Consider the following 18231-nt stretch of genomic DNA (forward strand, 5'->3'; position numbering starts at 1 on the left):
TTCTGAAGATAAGTTACTCAACATTCTTTTTATCATATATCAATTTACTAGTTGCATACATTGTATTTCTACATTTTTTATTCATTTATATTTCATACGGTATAATTTTAAAAACAACCCTTTTTCTTCATCACAGTGTTTGTGTTTCTGCTGTGTGTTTAATACACTAGAAGAATAAATTTATGTAATCTGCTTTGTTTGAGATGCATTTATCATAAAAACCAGTAACTTAGCATTACTTCTGTTTAATACTGAAGTTTAGGGTAATGATAAGGGGTGGATTCCAAATTGTCACTTAAATTTTTCATATGCTATTAATATTTTAAATAGATATTAACAAAAAATATTAAGATTGTCAATTCATATTCAGATATATTTATTGAGTGATTATTTAAAATCACGTTATTTTAAATCATAAACATTTTTAACATACTACTAAAATTAATATTAATGAAAAATACATTTAGTACCAATCATTTTAAACGCGTGAATTAAATTATGTGGAATCCGTCCGTCTTTCTTCCTTCAATGGCCGTATCATATCTCTTAGATACAAGGTTACTTATTTTCATGATGGAGTGCTTGTGCATATGCTGATCAAGTCTTTCTTCTTCTATCGTACTGTTTGTTCATTTGCGAGACTCTAACCAATCATGCTATGACCTTGATTGTGTCATGTGAAGTTTTCTGAGGTTACTTTGTATCTCATTAAATTCATGCAATCATATAACCAGGTTGATTAGACCTTGCTGATTTTCGATACTAATTTTTAATTTATATTGTTTATACCGCATTCATTTATTTAGATTTCTCGAATGAATTTAATATATTCTCAAATGTATTGCCTACCGAGATCTACTTTTACAAATTAAAGAATCACTGTCTCTCAGTAGCCCAACGCAATTCGAAAATAATGCCAATTACTATATTCGGCTGGTGGAAATTCAAATTCATTCTGTATGGATGCAAAGATTGTAGTCGATATTTATGTTTATCCCAAGGCATATAAGCGGAATGATGGTAACCAAATAAGCTGAATAATGATACTTCTTTTTACTTTCTGCCACCCCCTGCTTTATTTCGCTTTCCTCATTTTCTTGCTTTTATTTGATTACCGCAGAAAAAGAAATTATCATGCAGCCTCTGCGAATATTGAACATTCGAATTCCTTATGAAATTTCTAATGTTCAAAAAATCAAAGTTCTGTTCTTAATTTTTAATGAATAAATATTCCATTGCCAATTTTTTAAATGCATAATTGTTTTGCTCAGAATTCTGGGCGCTTAGTGATACGAAACTGCAAATTTTTTAAATGATAAAATCCATTCTGTATCTCATACATACGAGACGATAATGAAGAGATCTAATAATGGTACGAGTTTGAAGAGTCAAATCTTTAATTTTCTTATAATACAATAACTGCAAAAATCAGCCAAATTTGGACTGAAAGGAATTGTATAGTAGAGATAGATTTACACATGAAAGTGCTGAATGCGGGATTGCAATGTTGGTAGTACTGAAAACGGAATCTATTCAAATGGGAGCTAAAGAGATGTTGAATTCTATTTAGAATATAGAATCAAATGAACAATAATTATTTAAACTTATTATATTTTATGTGCTAATAAAAATCTAATTAATTTAGAAATTCCTGACACAACTATGAAAAAATGCTATGATGAACGTCAACACATTAAAGAGCTATCATTTTGCTTACAAATATTTCTGTTTATTATATTTTAATTAAAACACAACCTTAATTCAATAAATACATCACAGGAAACAATTTTTTTAGGTAGAAAATTATTTTGGTGTTTTTTTTTTATTAAAAAGCAACCGTAAGCCGATCATCACTTCGCTGGAAAAAATTTTTTTTAGGTAAAGAAAATTATTTTGGTGCTTTTTTTAATTAAAACACAACTGTAAGCCGATTATCACTTCAGCGGAAACATTTTTTTTTCTTGATAAAGAGAATTATTTGGGTACTTTAACGATCAGATTTATTACAACTCTCTTTCACCTGCTGATTTTCTAATACCCAACTCGTAAAATTTTCAACTTTTGTCATAGTAATGTAATTTTCTTTTTTCACACACGGCGAACTCGCTCCCCAGCTAACTAATCCTTCCAACGTATAGTGGTCTTCTACCGGGTTGTAAAAAACCATAGGCGATCCGCTGGCCATGGAGCAAAAACCCGGGACGCCTTCTTCGAGACCTGCGCAGAACATGCCTGGAGTGATGGGTAAAGTTAAACGCTTCTTTCTGTGAGCCTCCTTGCAAGTCGGCTCTGAAACAACTGGAATTTGGATTTTTTGCATTACTTTAGATGGTGGTCCACGCGTAGTCGATTCATATCCAGATACCTGGAAAAAAATAGAAATTTTAGTTATTTACTAAATTTTACAATGGAATTCCAAAGTATCTTTCAAGTTACACTCTTTTAGGCGTATAGAAAGTGAAATTTTCGATACCGGCTGATGTTATGCAAAAAAAAAAAAAAAAAAAAAAAAGACGGATGCATAAAACAATGGCAATACAAAATTAATCATTAAAAGGAAATAGTTGTTTTTTAAAGAAGTTGAGGTTGGGAATTTAGATAGGGATTTGAAACTTTCTGTTTAGACAACCCCATTAAAAATTAAGAACTTTTATGAAAAAATTTAATTTCATATTTGGACAATCTATTAGTTCCAAACTAGCCTTGAATCCTGTTTCCTTCATAAGTCATGAAATAAAATTCGAATGTTGTTAAAATACTGTGCATTTGCAGATTATCATTAAAATTGTTTAAAATAAATTTTTCAGCAATCTTTTGATTTGTATGAAACCAAGTACTGTTTTATTTAAAGTGATTAAAGTCCTTTGACGTGGAAAGGCTTTTTGTTTTCGAACCATCTTTAATAGATCCCCTGTCTGACTTGAAAAGTCAGATATTCTAGATATGATTGAATACAAATTTAATTTAGGAAAGAACAATTTACTATTTAAAGATAAAAATTATTTAAGCAGTTTGTTATGTAACGAGATTTTTGGATATTATTTTCGAAATCCTGAAGCAACCAAAAACTGTGCACACATTTAAAGAATTTTTATCCCTTTAAAGGATAATAAAGTTGTTCCAATAGCTTTTATAACAGTTTACAATTTTAAGGGATCTAATTTGTAATTAGAATTACTACATCAAAAATTTAGATAAGATAAACAAAGCAAATTACAATTGTAACAATGAAATAAAGATTTTATAAATGCTGATAAATGAAATATTATAAAAAAAGAGTTTAAAGATTATTGATTCAAGCAAGTTAAGAGAACTAATAGAAATGGCAAAAAATTCAGATTGAGAGAAAAGTTAAACATTAAAAAAAATCTTAATTTCTATTGAACAAAATTTGGATATTTTTATTTCCGAATTATCTAGGAAGGACCATGAGCTCCATCAGAGGGTTTTGTAGAATGCAAAGTGAGAATTTTAGAGGAAATAAAGACTAAAATTAACTCTAATAATAACAGATCCAAAAAACGAGAATATTTTTGAACAAATTGTTGAAAAAAGAAATAAAGACTAAAAAAGAAATTTATTATTACTGTAGTAGATAAAGCATCAAACGTTTAATTTGTAAATATTATCATAAAGAATTATTAATTAACGAATGTAATTCTAATTTGACGTACATTTTAAATAGTAGTGGGAAGAGAAATAGTAAAAGAAAATAATGATTTTTACTAAAAAAAAAAAAAAAAAAAAAAAGACTTGTTTTTTAAACTGTCCTTATTGGTTCTTAAAGGTTAAATTCCATTAAAAAAACCTTTAAAATTTAGATTCGTGTCTTGTAGCCCTGACATTTATAATTCCACACGGAAAAACATTTTTTTAAATACCTTAAAACTATCCTGAATAAAATTAAACATTAGGATAACTTTATAATTAATAAAAACAAAGAAATTCTAAATTTTCTTTAAGATAACTATTCTAATAAGCTTAATACGATTTTGAAAATGTGTACACAAATTTACCACATCAAAAATTAATGGATGCTTGTACTATGATATATGACGAATATCTTAACAGGTATTTTATTATAAAAATTGACTGGCTTAAATTATGTAAATTTAATATTTTCGAAAATTATCTTTTTAATTTGATTAATTTTTATAAACAAGTGAAGCGAATTTCTATGAGAAAAGCTTCTTGAAGTGCTTTAGCTAATATTTTTCTACATTACTACGATGAAAAATTAATTAAACGCACTTTAATAATTGGGTTTATATATATATGGAGGATTTACTTTTGTTAAACATAGATAATGCTAATATTGTTATTGACTGCTATCCAAAAGAATCAAATTTAATTTAAACAAACGAAAATCAGCAAAAATCTACTTATTTCAATTTAAAAATATAAATTTCTAATGGAAAAATTTTGGTAGTAATTTACAATAACGCAGATGAGTTTGATTTCAAAGTAATTAAACTTAGTAATTACCATTTTAATTTATACTCTTAAGATTTTCAAAAACTTGATTTTTTCACAATTTAACATGATTAAAACATTTGTAATTACAAAATTTCTTATATTGAAGCAATAAACAATCGTAATTAAAATTTAACTTTTAATAATTTTCCTAAAAACTATTGCAATATAGGACAGGATTTATCTATATTCTAATATTTTTCACTACTTAAGGCATATTTTTTAGTTTAACTCTTTTGTTTTTATTTGAATTTAATAGATGGCGCTGATATCGTTCAGTTTATTTCATTCGATGATGGGGCACTTGAGCAAGTGTTTGTTTGTAGGCGTTTTCAGCTTTAAGCGCGGAAAAGTTGAAATTAGGTAAAACTGTCTGCAACAATAAATTTAGTTTTTTTACTTCTTAGTTTCGTACTAAACCATTTAGAGAATATTTACATTTAACTGGTATGTTCCTTGCTTTTATATTTGATATGAATCTGATTGATGTTTTTTGGTTGTGCAGTTTGATAATTGTTTTATAATGATTTGATTTGATTTTGCTTGAATTTGTATTTTAAATAATTTGTTTACTAAATTAATTTTTGTTTTTTATTGTCTGATTTTAATATTATTGCTTTGTTTATATTAATTGCTGTTTTCAATATACTTCTATTTTTTGGGATTTTTGGGTCATGAGTAGTCAATACTTGAACGAAAGTTGTATTCCACCCAGAACAAATCCTGGTTTGAATCCTTGTCTGAGGGTGGCTCTTGATAATGTCTTTAGGCCGGTTTCACCATTTCTCTTCCTTTATTGTTTGTACCATTTTCTTCTCTTTTGCAATTTGAAATTTAATATTTATTTCTAATTTGGTTTAAAATTTTGATTCATTTTGTAATGCGCCACATATAAATGATTTTATATATGGCATTATTTTGAAATTTTTACTGAAATAATTTTTGGTAGTGTAAATTAAAAAAAAAACAATTATCAGAAGAATGTAGCATATACAGAGTTAGTCAAAAAGAAGGAACCAGTTTTAAAATATTTATTTCTAATGAATGACACATATGGTATATTATCAGAGAAGTTCAACGATTCATTTTTTTTGTGTGCATTTGGATAATTCCGGATAAAAGTAGCGATGGTGTTTGATTACAAGATGTTTGATAATCAAAGTACGTGTTTCTATCTTTCGTATGGCCTTAGGAAAAGTTGTTTCATTATATATGCTGCAGCATACGAGGAATGAATCCATCGCAATGCAGCAATATATATTTCATTATAAGTTCAGCAAAGAGCCACCTCCTTTTAAATGGATTCACAGTCGTTATGCAGCTCCTTTATATGTGTCTCGTACGTCAGATGGATATGCTGAGGATTGCCAAAATGTTTTCAAACGTAAACATAGGAAATCCACAAAAGAAGAAATAAAGGTCTTGGCATTTTGCAACCAATGGTCTGCGGTTAATTAAAACTACATATGCTACTCATTAAGGTTTCTAAGATCCCATTGTTACAGGAATGAGCTTAATAACTGTGGCGAGAAATAGTTAATCATGTTAAATGTATAAAATGAAATAATTATTTTTATTTCTTCTCTGGTATATTAAATGCTTTCATTCAAATCATTATTTTCTCCTCTTTAGTCTTGAGTGTGAAATTATAATTGATTTTAAACTAACTTCTAGATGAGCTAATGACTTCGCATGGCACCATCTGTCGGCAATTGAAGTTTCTAATCGATTGTAAAATTTGTACCGAATAAGCAAGCAGACGGGCAAGAAAACAAATTAATATTGCATTATCACCCAGTTAAAAACTATGTTTAAAGTCTCCAGATCATCGAAAAAAATTTAGAATAGATTGCAAAATTTGTACTGAACAGACAAACAGAAGGAACAGAAAGCGAGTTGATAAAAGATGCTAATAATTTAGGACTTTTATCTGTTCAGTGATGGAAGGTATGCTTATCCATTTTTTTAACGCTCATTAAAAATAAATGTTATATATGTTCGTTCCTTTTAAATAACATTGTGTTTTGAAATTTATATTGAACTGATTTCTGGTTTCAAATTAAAAAAAAAAAAACAACTTAAGAACAAAAATATACACGAAAATGTTTTCTATTATCGTTGAAATTCATTCTGGAAAATGGAAAGAAACTTACAAATCCTTTTGTTTCTGGAACCACATTTCTTGCAGTTGAATCCGAAGTTGGTAGGCAGATCGGACGGATTTTTTCTGTAAATTGAACAGGTGGTTCGAAATTCACCAAAGCAATGTCATTTTCAAAAGTCCTATGATTAAATTCCGGGTGTAAAACTGTTCGACAACTCTGAAATAGCAATACATTTCTTTATTGTTCTAAAAGGGATACTTAAAAATAATACAAATTACTCTTAGATTTGTTGACAAAATATTATGAGAGAAAATATATCTTAGTGATTCACTAAAAAGTAATGATTTCTTATCAATGTTTAGTGGTAAAAATATTTTTCCTTTTATGTTTTTAAACGTAGGTTGTTGTAATTGTATTTTTAAGAACATCTAGTTTTGTGAAAGTATTATTATTTTCCATAATTTTATAGTTTTGATGAAAATACAGGTTTTGGTTTTTTAGTTCCTTTGGAAATAATCATAAATCAATAGATTTAGATTTCATAAAAGAAGTGCTATTAGATTAGTAAATTTAAATTGTTAATGATAGCAAAATAGCAAGATAATTATAATAATTTGGCATGAATTATATCAAAGAATATAAAAGTAGAAAATAATTATAAGCAAACAGAAGTGTATACTCTGAAAACAAGACCATCTCCTTCATAAAGGTATTGACCTTAGGCTAGATCATGCTTGCAACGAGTACTCAGATTTTAGATTCAGCGTTCCTTGCTGAGTATTTTGTTCTTAGTAATAGGCTGAAAATAACCGTGTATCCATTTCGGATGACTCACTTCATACCATTAAAATTTGATGCAGAGATAATAGTTCCAAAAATCACATAGAAAATTTCATTTATCTAAATCATTGCATTTTTAAGTTGTCATTTAACATGCATGCAAAACCACAGACGGTCAATCACTTGATGGATTTTGTTCAAAAATTGAAATAACTCTACATTTCAGATGTGCTGATCCTTTGAAGTAAATTGTATTTATCTATCTCTTAAATCGTTTAGATATGGCATTCAGCTGCACTCGGATACCTGAAAAGTTATATTTCTTAATTTCTTACTTCTAGTTCATAGGAGTTTTGAGTTATTGCGTTAACAGATAGACAACGCAACAAACATCAACAATGTTTTTCTAAAAATGAGTTGGTTGGATAAAAAAATCATTCTGTTTGATCTGATTTGGTGAGATTTGCTAAAATCTCGAGTTCGAATTTTTTCGACGCTTATAATAATTTTATTTTCGATGCTTATAATAATTTTATTTCGTTTTCCTCGTATACAAGAATGTAAAAATGGTACAAAATATTAAAATAGGTTATAATTAAAAATTTTAAAAAACAACGAGGATAGTCTTCTGAAAACTTTCTCACATATTCTCTAATAAAGAAATTATCACCACTTTTCCCGGCGCAAAATTTTAAATAAAGCTACAAACTCCCCGAATACTCAGATTTTTATTTTCAGAATTGTTTACAAGAGCTGTGTGCTTCGTAGTATAGTATAGAAAAGGTATGATATGGTATAGCTATTTGTATATTAACAGCACGTCCTTGATGAAATAGAATAAGAAAGATCCTGCTAATGAGTCTTTAGCCATTTATGTCTAACGTTATGATAATATACAAATATCAGGAAACCGATAAGGTATTTTGGATGGATTTTTTCGAACCGATGGAAACAAAAATTTGTGAACAAACTCCAATTCTATTCACAAGTTCACAAATATATTTAATATATTTATGCCATTACTTTTTTCTGAGTTACCATGATTATTCGCATGAGAAAGCACAGACTGACAGATCATCAAACCTTGCATAGATTCTATTCAAAATTTGAGAAAAATTTTTACTTTAGATATAAAAACTGTGAATCAAATTTCATGTTTCTACGTTATTATTATTATCGCATTATATGCATTTGAAAGTACAAACCGACAGATAATTAACCCTTTGACGGATTTGTGTCCAAATTTGATAAGTATCTGCACTTTAAATATTAAATCTGTGTACCAAATTTTATTTATTTAGCTAAGTACATATTGCAGTTATCATATTCATTTATATTAAGACAACCAGACAGACTTCCTCAGAATAAATTTCGTTCTAAATATGATAGAAATTTGAAAATTTGGTTTAAAGATATTATGGCATATTTTATTTCTCAAATTCAGAATGTTGTTTTTTTATGTTCGAAGACCAAATGTTAGGCTGGCAGGTAGACGACATAATTTTAAATAGTATTAATATAATATTAAATAATTCTGATGCTCAATGTCCAAAAATCGTAAACTAGTTGAGGGTATTGAAAACAATTCGGTAAGTCAACCATCTAACTCTCCGACCCGCCCGAAGGCACACGGATTTAAACCATAAAACTGAATGACCGGACCGCCGCAACAGCAACATTGGCGGGAACTGTGGTTGAGTCCTAAGGGCTGTCACCGGCCACGGTACAACCCTCCCCGAAGGAAGTACGTCCCGTCATCGATGGGAGGAGCCAGATCCCCCACCTATTAGTGTACCCTCCAGGGTGGCGAGATCCAACCACCATGCCGGAAGCATCTCATCCTCATTTCGAGATGCCCCCCGGGGGAATAAAACTCACACATTACGCAAAAGAAATTTGTTTGTCTTTCATTAAAATTCAATAATATATTAAGTATTAAATTCAATTCAATCACATATTGTCAGCGTATCTCCACATTTAAAATTTTCACTTGATGCATTTTTGTATTAAAAACTCTCTTCTATTATTAATCGATTATTAATTGTTTTTACTTTTTAAATTTATCCTTACGAGCTCAAAATTATGCGATGAAAAGCACGAATTCGGGTTAATGTTCTTCTGCGCTTTGAATTTCATCGAAAATCTACCATATTTTTTTCCTAGAAGAAGCGTCCTCGCATTGCCGGGATGGAGGGATAGCTGAGATTAAAGGATGCTCTGATTATTAAACATTCTTTTCAAGGTGCAACATTTTTCTTCAATCATAATGGGACTTTAATACTGTTGAAAACCTCAAATGCCATTTCCCTACAATGTTAGCTGAATGATTTTTAGGAAAGACGGTAAGAGTTCTTAATGGATACTGAATGACTCATTCAATGATTTCCTAATTTGGCGACTGTAATGAAAATAATGAAGTTCTATGAAGTATAAGAATGATTGTATTATCTCTATTATTACTTTTTAGAACCGAGGTCTGAAATTCATCAGAAAAGTTCTTTGAAATGTTAAGCCCCGACTAGAATTTATACCGAAAAAGAACTAAAATGGAAAAATATGTATCCCTGGAAATAAATGAAATTTTGTATGTAATGTGATTACACTAGTATTTCTATACTAAATTTCGATTTCAATCGATCATAAAAAAAGATTTCAAAACATGAATTCGATTTTCGGGTACTTGTGTACTAATCACATGATAGGAATTAGTCCTGAAATGTACAGAAGATAGATTCTGTAAAAATGCTTACATTACGCCAAAGATAAATTTTTCGTATCTACTGTTCACCAATGTCGTACAAAGCATTCGTTTGTCTGCCTGGTGTCCCAATATAATTAAGCATAATAAGCAGAAAATGTAAAAAGTTAGATTAATAAAATTTGGTACACAAGATTAGTATCGATAGTGCTAATATGTATCAAATTTTGAACCAAATCTGTCAAGGGGTTGACCGTCTCCCGGCTGTACTTTCGAATGCTTGTAAACGAGTTAATTAAACTTGAATAAATTTTATATGCTATCTTGCGATTATCCCATATTTTAATTCCAGTCCAATAAAAATTTTCAAAAATACATATTTGATATTGTGGGACCGTATTCCAGCGATTAATCGCCAAAACGCCTGTTTCATAACTATTACTCGCCAGTAATATATTATTGATATATCAGTACAGTTTTTCTTTATTTTAATATGAAGCATAAAACTCTTATGTGCGGTAATCTACCAATAAATCTGAGTGCTGCTGGTGTTTACAACCTTATCAAAGGTTGACAAAAGCATGCGAAGGAAGGAGGGTGGGTAACCTAACCCTTTTATCAGATAGTAAGCGATACACTTTCAGGAAGACCATTCCAACTGGTTCAGTTATATAAAATTTCCATATTTCATACCCTTAAATTTACAACAAACACTGCAACAACATTTAATATTCACCTCTCTCTCTTGAACAAGAGTGTTATTATTTCCTTTAATTAATTCTTGTGCACCGAAAAAAAGCGTATACTCGCGATTCGGTCTGACGCAGTGAGCTACAGTCAGAACAGTCTTGTCATCCAGAAGAGCTCCGCCACATAGAAGTTTGTCGGTATTTTTCTGACTGATGGCCACTGTCCAAGGCCATTCTTCTGGTACTGTTAATGTATTTCGGAATGAAGAATCTGAGATACCAATTGAAGGGCGTCCACAGTCTGCAAATACATGACCAAAAGAACAAATAAATAGAAATTGAGTTAAAATATGAAAATAAATAAATAAATAAAAGTAAAATGATTTTTTTTCATATTAATACATGATGTTAATAATAATAAGCTAAATTTAAATATTTAACTTATATTCAATTTTTAAATTTTTTAAATAAAGATTTTACCTTGAATTTCATATTGTAATGAATGCTGACTCTTATGATTACACATTTCTTTTTTATAAATTATGTTTATTATATCTTAAACAATTAGTAAGCAGCTACGCAAAAGTTTAGACAATGCCCAAATTCTCAAAGATTTTAAAATACATTAAATCAATTTTCCTAACACGGCTGCAATGTAATGAGCTACATATTCATGCATAATATTATAATAATGTTTTGAGCGTATTGTGAGGTATTAAGAAATTAAAAACAAAAATAATATTGCCTTCAAAGTGTCATTTTATTCCGTTTTAATTCTGTCTAAGCAGGACTTAAAACCTGATTGATCATCTTCTTTTTTTGTTGTTGTTGATTAATTCACAACAAATTTCGATGGAAGAAACTAAATCTTGTAGTTTGAAATACGATTTATTACAATATATATTCTTAATAGAATCTCTTGACACTTTTACGGAAGAGCCATTTATGTAAATTTTGTGACATGTGATGATTCTAATATACTCTAATGGGTTAAAATCAGGGTTACATATTGTGTAATTGAAAACTTTTATATTTTGAGAATTAAACCAGATATTTTGGTTATTTACATGGGAATCGAAGAATTATCTTACTGAAACTACTATTGAAGGTCACCTAGAAGTTCAAAAAATGCCAGAATGCTGTCCTCTAATTTCTTAGATATTAATGTATAAAGTGATGTTTGACGACCATTGGCAGAAAGTAGAGGAATTTTTTTCACTATGGGAAAAGGATTATAAACAATCACTGAGCCATCACCTTGTCTAAGACTAAACAATAACTGATGTTCTTTGTGCATATAGGCCAATAACATGTCTAGTCACCTGGACCATTCGGATTCCACTTTTTTTAAATAACTAATTACTACCATTTTGATTCTCATGATAAATGATTTCTAGTCCACAACATTCTTTGTGACTTATGATGTGGCGAACTCTTTCATATTGAAATGAACTATTTCCAAAATTGGTCACCGAAATTTATCCATTGATACCATGAGTTAAGATGGCTATAACGCAATCCGCATGACTTTCTTTCACTGGTGGCATTTTGACTACTTTTATCGTTTTCAGAATTTAAGTGCTTGAAATTTCTGAAATTATTTCTTTTACTTTTGCATGTGCTGACAAAAATTCACAGAAACTCGTAATCGTGTCTAAACTTTTGCAAAATTTCTTTTTTATATATATAATTCTATAATAATTCTAAATTTTAAAGCCAATGATATCAATGTTTAAACTTTAGCATTGCAGTGTTATTAATATCACGTTAAAAACGCGGCAATTAGAATTAAAATATATGCTAAAGCCTTTCACTGATTTTTAAGCTAAAAAGTTTATTTAATAAAAAAAAATAATTGTAATTTTGATGCTATTTTTGCTTTGTGAAGTTTTTAAAACACACACCAATATAATATATTTACATTTTAATTTACAGAAATAATTTTTATTTTGTAATTGAAGCTTTCTTCCGATACTTTAGGAAAGCATATAATTTCATTAATATATTTATTTATTACTAGCCGCCTTTGGCGACCAGCCGGTTCACCGATCTTAATGCTCCTTTAAATTTCAAGTTACATACAAATATTTTATGTCTTTTCAATTGCTTCTTCATCTAAATATTTTAAGCTTCAAATTTTGATAGTCACGTAATTCACTCATACTTTTAAAACGACATTAAGCCATAATGTACTATCTCTCCAATTTTCAATCAGCCCCCGTAAAATTAAAGTGGCAATGATTAAACTGCAATCAATATAAAAAATATTTTTTACTGAAACCATGCATTTAAAAAAAATGAGTACTGGAAACAGAATCGTTCAGTATTTAAGTCATACGTGCACTACAGAAAAATTTTCATAATTTATGTAGTATCTTAAGAATTATTCTACAAAGATTCATAATAAAATTCAGTTTTTAGTTTTATTTTCAAAAAGGATTTAAATAACGCTATATATATATATATATATATATATATATATATATATATATATATATATATATATATATATATATATATATATATATATTATTTTGTTTTTGTCTATAAATATACTTAAAAAAGTTATGAAATATAAATTTTACACAGTCCTTTGGTCCTAAGGGAACATATTCTCGAAATATTCTTGACACTGCAATTTTTAAAGAAGTAAATGATCTATCTTTTGCTGTCAGATATGACCGATTTATGAACTTTTGAATATAATAGTTTAGAACAATCAACAGTTTCATAATCCTAGGTCATTAAGTCTTGAGATATCATCTTTGAGACGGTCGATGAAGTGGTCTAAAATCACCCATTTTTATTAAATAGTGATATTTAAATATTCATAAATAAGTGAGTTTTAGAGACTAATTTAGTTGATTGGAAAGCAGCTGTTTTTATTTTAAGTATTTATATCTCAAGAATATTTTGTTAAATATGATTCGCAGAGCAGAGGATCTAGATAAACATTCGTCATTTTTTTGAGTATTTATAGATTCAAGTTACATAAAGTATAATTGTTTACTTCATTTAGACAATTTTACTATATGCATTTTCTATTATTAAAGGTTTACAAATTAGCCTTTGGGCATTGAATTGAAAGGATATATATTAAACCATGTTTACCTTAAGTATAACTGATTTATGAAATTAATAATGTAGGTATTGTAAAAGATCATAGAAATCTTTAATTTGTATTTACTTTTTATAAAATATCCTATTTCATATCTATTTTATTTCATATAGACACATGCTGGAAATCACATTTTTGTATGTTTAATTTGCAATAACAATTTTTTTTTTAAATTTAAGCTTTTGTCAATATGATGGCAACATGTTGATAAAAGCTAATAATTAGATAATTTTTCCTTTGCACGTGTAACGTGATCGTGCAAGTTAAATTTTATTTTTATTTTGTGAGAAATATAGTGTTGGAAAAATATGGTTAAAATATATCTTTAAAAATTCGTTAAAAATAAGAACTTAATTTATAGATTAAAGAATTGGTATTATTAAAAAGATAATTTCTTGAACTTTAACTTGATGTAAAAATCAATTTTCTGCTGTATATTTTCGAAACTTATAGCGGAAAAACGCCAAAATTTCAATTGATTTTTAATTAATTAAAATTCTAATTAAAAATTTTTAAAAATTGTTCCGAGGTGCACATATTCTGCCTCCAAGGTATAAACATGCCAAATTTGGCAGCTGTAGGTAAAACGGTATGGTCGGTAGTGCGCCAACACACACACAAACACATTGAGCTTTATTAAAGACGGGTTAATTATTTGGATATAGTTCATACAAAAATACTAAAATCGCGATTAAAAAATAGAAGGGTGGGGTAGGAAGGTGAAAATTTGGGGTTATAGGAGTTTTTGATGCCGAATAAAAAAAATACAAATTTTTTTTGTCAAAATAATAGAAAAAAAATTTTTTGGATAGGGACACCCTAATTTCCTAGTGTTATGAAATATACTTTGCGACCTATTCTCATACCTACCAAATACACATAAAAAATTTCATAAAAATCGGTCGAGCCGTTTCGGCGGAGTATGAACACAAACACCGTGACACGAGATTTTTTTATATTAGATGGGTTATTAAACATTTGTGGAAATTATAAAATAGCTATAACTTGTTTGTAAACAGTGGTAGGAAGAAAAGATTAGTGCAATGCAAATGGAAGTAACGAGTCTTTTTTTATTGCTTAAGTGTTAATTACTCCATGTGATCTTCTTTGGTCACACTGGCAACATTCAGGCAGTAGCCCATTACCCACTGTTAAACAGGTTCTTTGCCCTTGGTGCTCTTTCGATACCCACATTCATTCTTTGCACATGATTACTTATATCTTCTAAAACTATTTCCCTCATTTTTATTTCACAAGCATATGCCATAATTTCTGTCCTTAACATCTCCACAACAATGAATGAATTGCAGGTATATAAAAAACTTCTATTGATAATGAAATGAATTATAGATTGAATGTTGTCCATACGACCGATGATAGCCACAATTTGCAATTATTACATGTAAAACAGAACTTCAAGCTATCTTCTGCGATGTGTTCAGATTTTTCTTATCTTTGTTTACAGTTAAAGTCATGTCGATTTAGACTAATTACTTTGAAAAGAACTGTGTTCAACAATAATTTTGCATTAAGCATTGAAATTCTAGTTTGAATAAAGTAAGAAATTGGGATTATATCGCATTTTATTCATATTCTTACCACTAATTTTGGTTTGTATCACTAATGGTTCTGTCCAGTTGCCAAATCCAGCTACTGTAGCTGCTCTCACTTGAACTGAATAGGCGGTGTATGCTCCCAGTCCTTCTATAAGATAGCTTGTTTCGTTTGTAGTACTGGAATTCATTGCATCGTTGCCGAGATTGATCCATCTCACAGTGTAATTTGTGATTGGATTATTTGCTGGACTGGGTTCTTTCCATTCAACTTCTATTGATGTACTCGTTGATATTTTCTCATGCAAGTCTCTCGGTTGAGAAGGAACTGAAAAAAGAAAGCACAGGATGTTATTATCTGAAGCAAGCTTTGAGATTTTAATAAGCTTTTGGATTCAAATAATTTTAAATTAAAATATTCCAGCATAACTAAGGTAAGTATGAAAAGTGGAAGCACATTTCTAAAAGATAGTTAGCATTCATTTTTTTATAAAAGGCACCGAGAACTTACATTGAAAATATGTGACATTTAACCTTATCAGTACTGTATACGGGCCTCAATCATTTGCACAATGAAGGACCGCTGCGGCCTGGTGACAAGGTCTTGGCTTCGGAAACGGAGGGTTTCAGGTTCGAGATCCGATTCCACCGATGAACCGTCATGTAAGCGGGTCTAGAGCACATTAAATCTGTCAGATTCAAACGTCCTCCCCCTGGTGTGATGTGGAAGTTTGGAGAGAGGGTGCCAGCTCAGGTGTCGTCCTCGTCACCTCTCCATGGTTAAGAATTACGAGGTCAGTCCCAAAGAAGCCCAGGTGTTGCTTTAAGAAACGGGACTTTAATATAATTAAACACCCCTACAACGAAATTACAGAGGACTTCTGAGATACCTGGATATCAGTGCTTAATTCTGCCTCTTCTCATTAAGTGTGATTGATTGAATACTGAAAATTAGTGATTTTCTCTTTAGATACGAAATGTTGAATAGGTTAGGAGAACAGGAAAGCGTCATGAAGGCTCTCAAAAGATGTCCGATCATTCATTTGAAAAACAGCCATCATCTAAGCGAGATTGTATTTTGTATATGCACTCCCTTAAGAACGTGGGTTGTTGTTATTATTTTAGAAGAGAAGTAGGGAACTTTTCATGTCTTTGAAAGAGAAACTGCAGTGTTGCAGTATCTGATATAGAGTAATCTTAGGAATGAGAGGGTTAATGCCAAAATATTTATATGATTTTGAAAAATAAAGAAATTTAGTTTTTAATCATAAGAAAATGACTTACAACCAAAATATTCCGAGTGTCTGCTCATATTTTTACATAGCTATATTAAGTTACAGAAGGGAAACTAAATTAAGTAAAATTGTTTTGCTTTATATTTTGAGACTGATTACATTTCTTTAATTGCGTATCCTATTAGGTAATTGTTTTAAATTTAAAAATAACGAAAAATTTATTGTTTCAGATATGAAATTAAATGATATATATAATAAAAAGAACGAAATATATTAATTACGACTTCAGTTTGAATTTTAGTTTGCAAAATTTTTTAAACGATATGAAATTTTAAAATTTCAATGATTTTGCTTTAAAATTTACTGTCTGGCCAGACGGAATATAATTTTAAATTTTAAATTTCCCTTGATAACTTTCGTTAAGTTTGAAAAAAATGTTGGGATTTCCTTTTTAAAAAAAGACTTAAGTTTCTTTTGAATAATTACTCGAAAAAGCATTTGAAATAGGCTTTAATTTCTTTTAAAATCAAATTTTTATATGGATTGATTGAAATTAATAAAATTGTTCAAAATGCTGTTTAATATTTATACGAATAATTATTCAGAAAAAAAAATCTGATTTTTACAGCAATTAGAATATTGAACAATGTCATATTAATATCTTGTATTAATTTCTTGCACTATCATTAATATAATTATATAATTGTGAATAAATGAATACAGAAATTTTTAAATTTATTCGAAAAGTGCTGGAGATATTAAAAAAGGCCATGCAATTATTTTTAAAAGAAATTTAATCGGATCCTAAGAATAATGATATTTCTCTTCCCGCAAAAATGCAACGTCTTATACAAACTTTAAAAAATGCTGAAAGAAAAACAGATCATAGCTCATCAATCTCTGCTACAATCCAGCGTAAAAAATATATCCGAAATTTGCTTGTTGTTGTTCCTTATGGCACTTGCCATGGACAAGCCCGCTGTTCGAAGACAGCCGATTTAAGCCTGAGGGGGGGGGGGGTGTCTCTTGTTTCTATAGTAGGGCCATCTAGGGCCAAGAGAACGACTTAGCTACACACACGCCACCCCACCCCCTTCACACATTTCATTCACTCAACCACAGATCGTAATTTAGACCTGAATCAGAGAACGATCACCCCTGATCCAGTACCCCCAGTGGTTTTACTCTCGACATGGAGAGACTTTGTGCCCACGACAGATTTAACGCGCGTCAGCCACCAAGCACGCTGGGAATCTTCGGCCGGCGGGGATCGAACTCGCAACCTAAGGGACGCGAATCCGACGCTCTACCAACCAGGACATATTCAGGAACCCAAAAAATAAAATTAATCATTAAAATAAGATGGAAGTAAATGGTGATCTGCTAACAGAAAGAAAAAGAAATAACTTTTAGTGTTGTTCATAGATGCGTTCAAAATCACCTCCGGGTTCCAAATGAAAATTTATATACTAATATTCTTAGCCTCTATATAACTTTACATATTTTAAAGAAATTTTATAAATATTGTTTCAATAAAAACTTTTTTCTGGAAAAATAGTTTTAAAAGAATCTTTTAACAG

General features: G+C 29.6%; 1 protein-coding gene across 3 annotated transcripts in view; it reads right to left on the reverse strand.

Moving 5' to 3' along the window:
- Positions 1 to 1787: 1787 nt before the first annotated feature.
- LOC129983932 (limulus clotting factor C-like) overlaps positions 1788 to 18231 on the reverse strand; it is a 37130-nt gene continuing 20686 nt past the window's right edge. For all 3 annotated transcript variants that reach the window (XM_056093657.1, XM_056093656.1, XM_056093655.1), the window contains 4 exons: positions 15463 to 15744; positions 10793 to 11046; positions 6627 to 6794; positions 1788 to 2365 (listed from right to left, as the gene is read on the reverse strand). In XM_056093657.1, the coding sequence (XP_055949632.1) occupies positions 1988 to 2365; positions 6627 to 6794; positions 10793 to 11046; positions 15463 to 15744 (1082 nt within the window). In that variant the 3' untranslated portion in view covers positions 1788 to 1987. The remainder of the gene's footprint in view (positions 2366 to 6626; positions 6795 to 10792; positions 11047 to 15462; positions 15745 to 18231) is intronic.

Source organism: Argiope bruennichi, chromosome 9 (assembly GCF_947563725.1).
Source record: "Argiope bruennichi chromosome 9, qqArgBrue1.1, whole genome shotgun sequence".
Taxonomy (NCBI): Eukaryota; Metazoa; Arthropoda; class Arachnida; order Araneae; family Araneidae; genus Argiope; species Argiope bruennichi.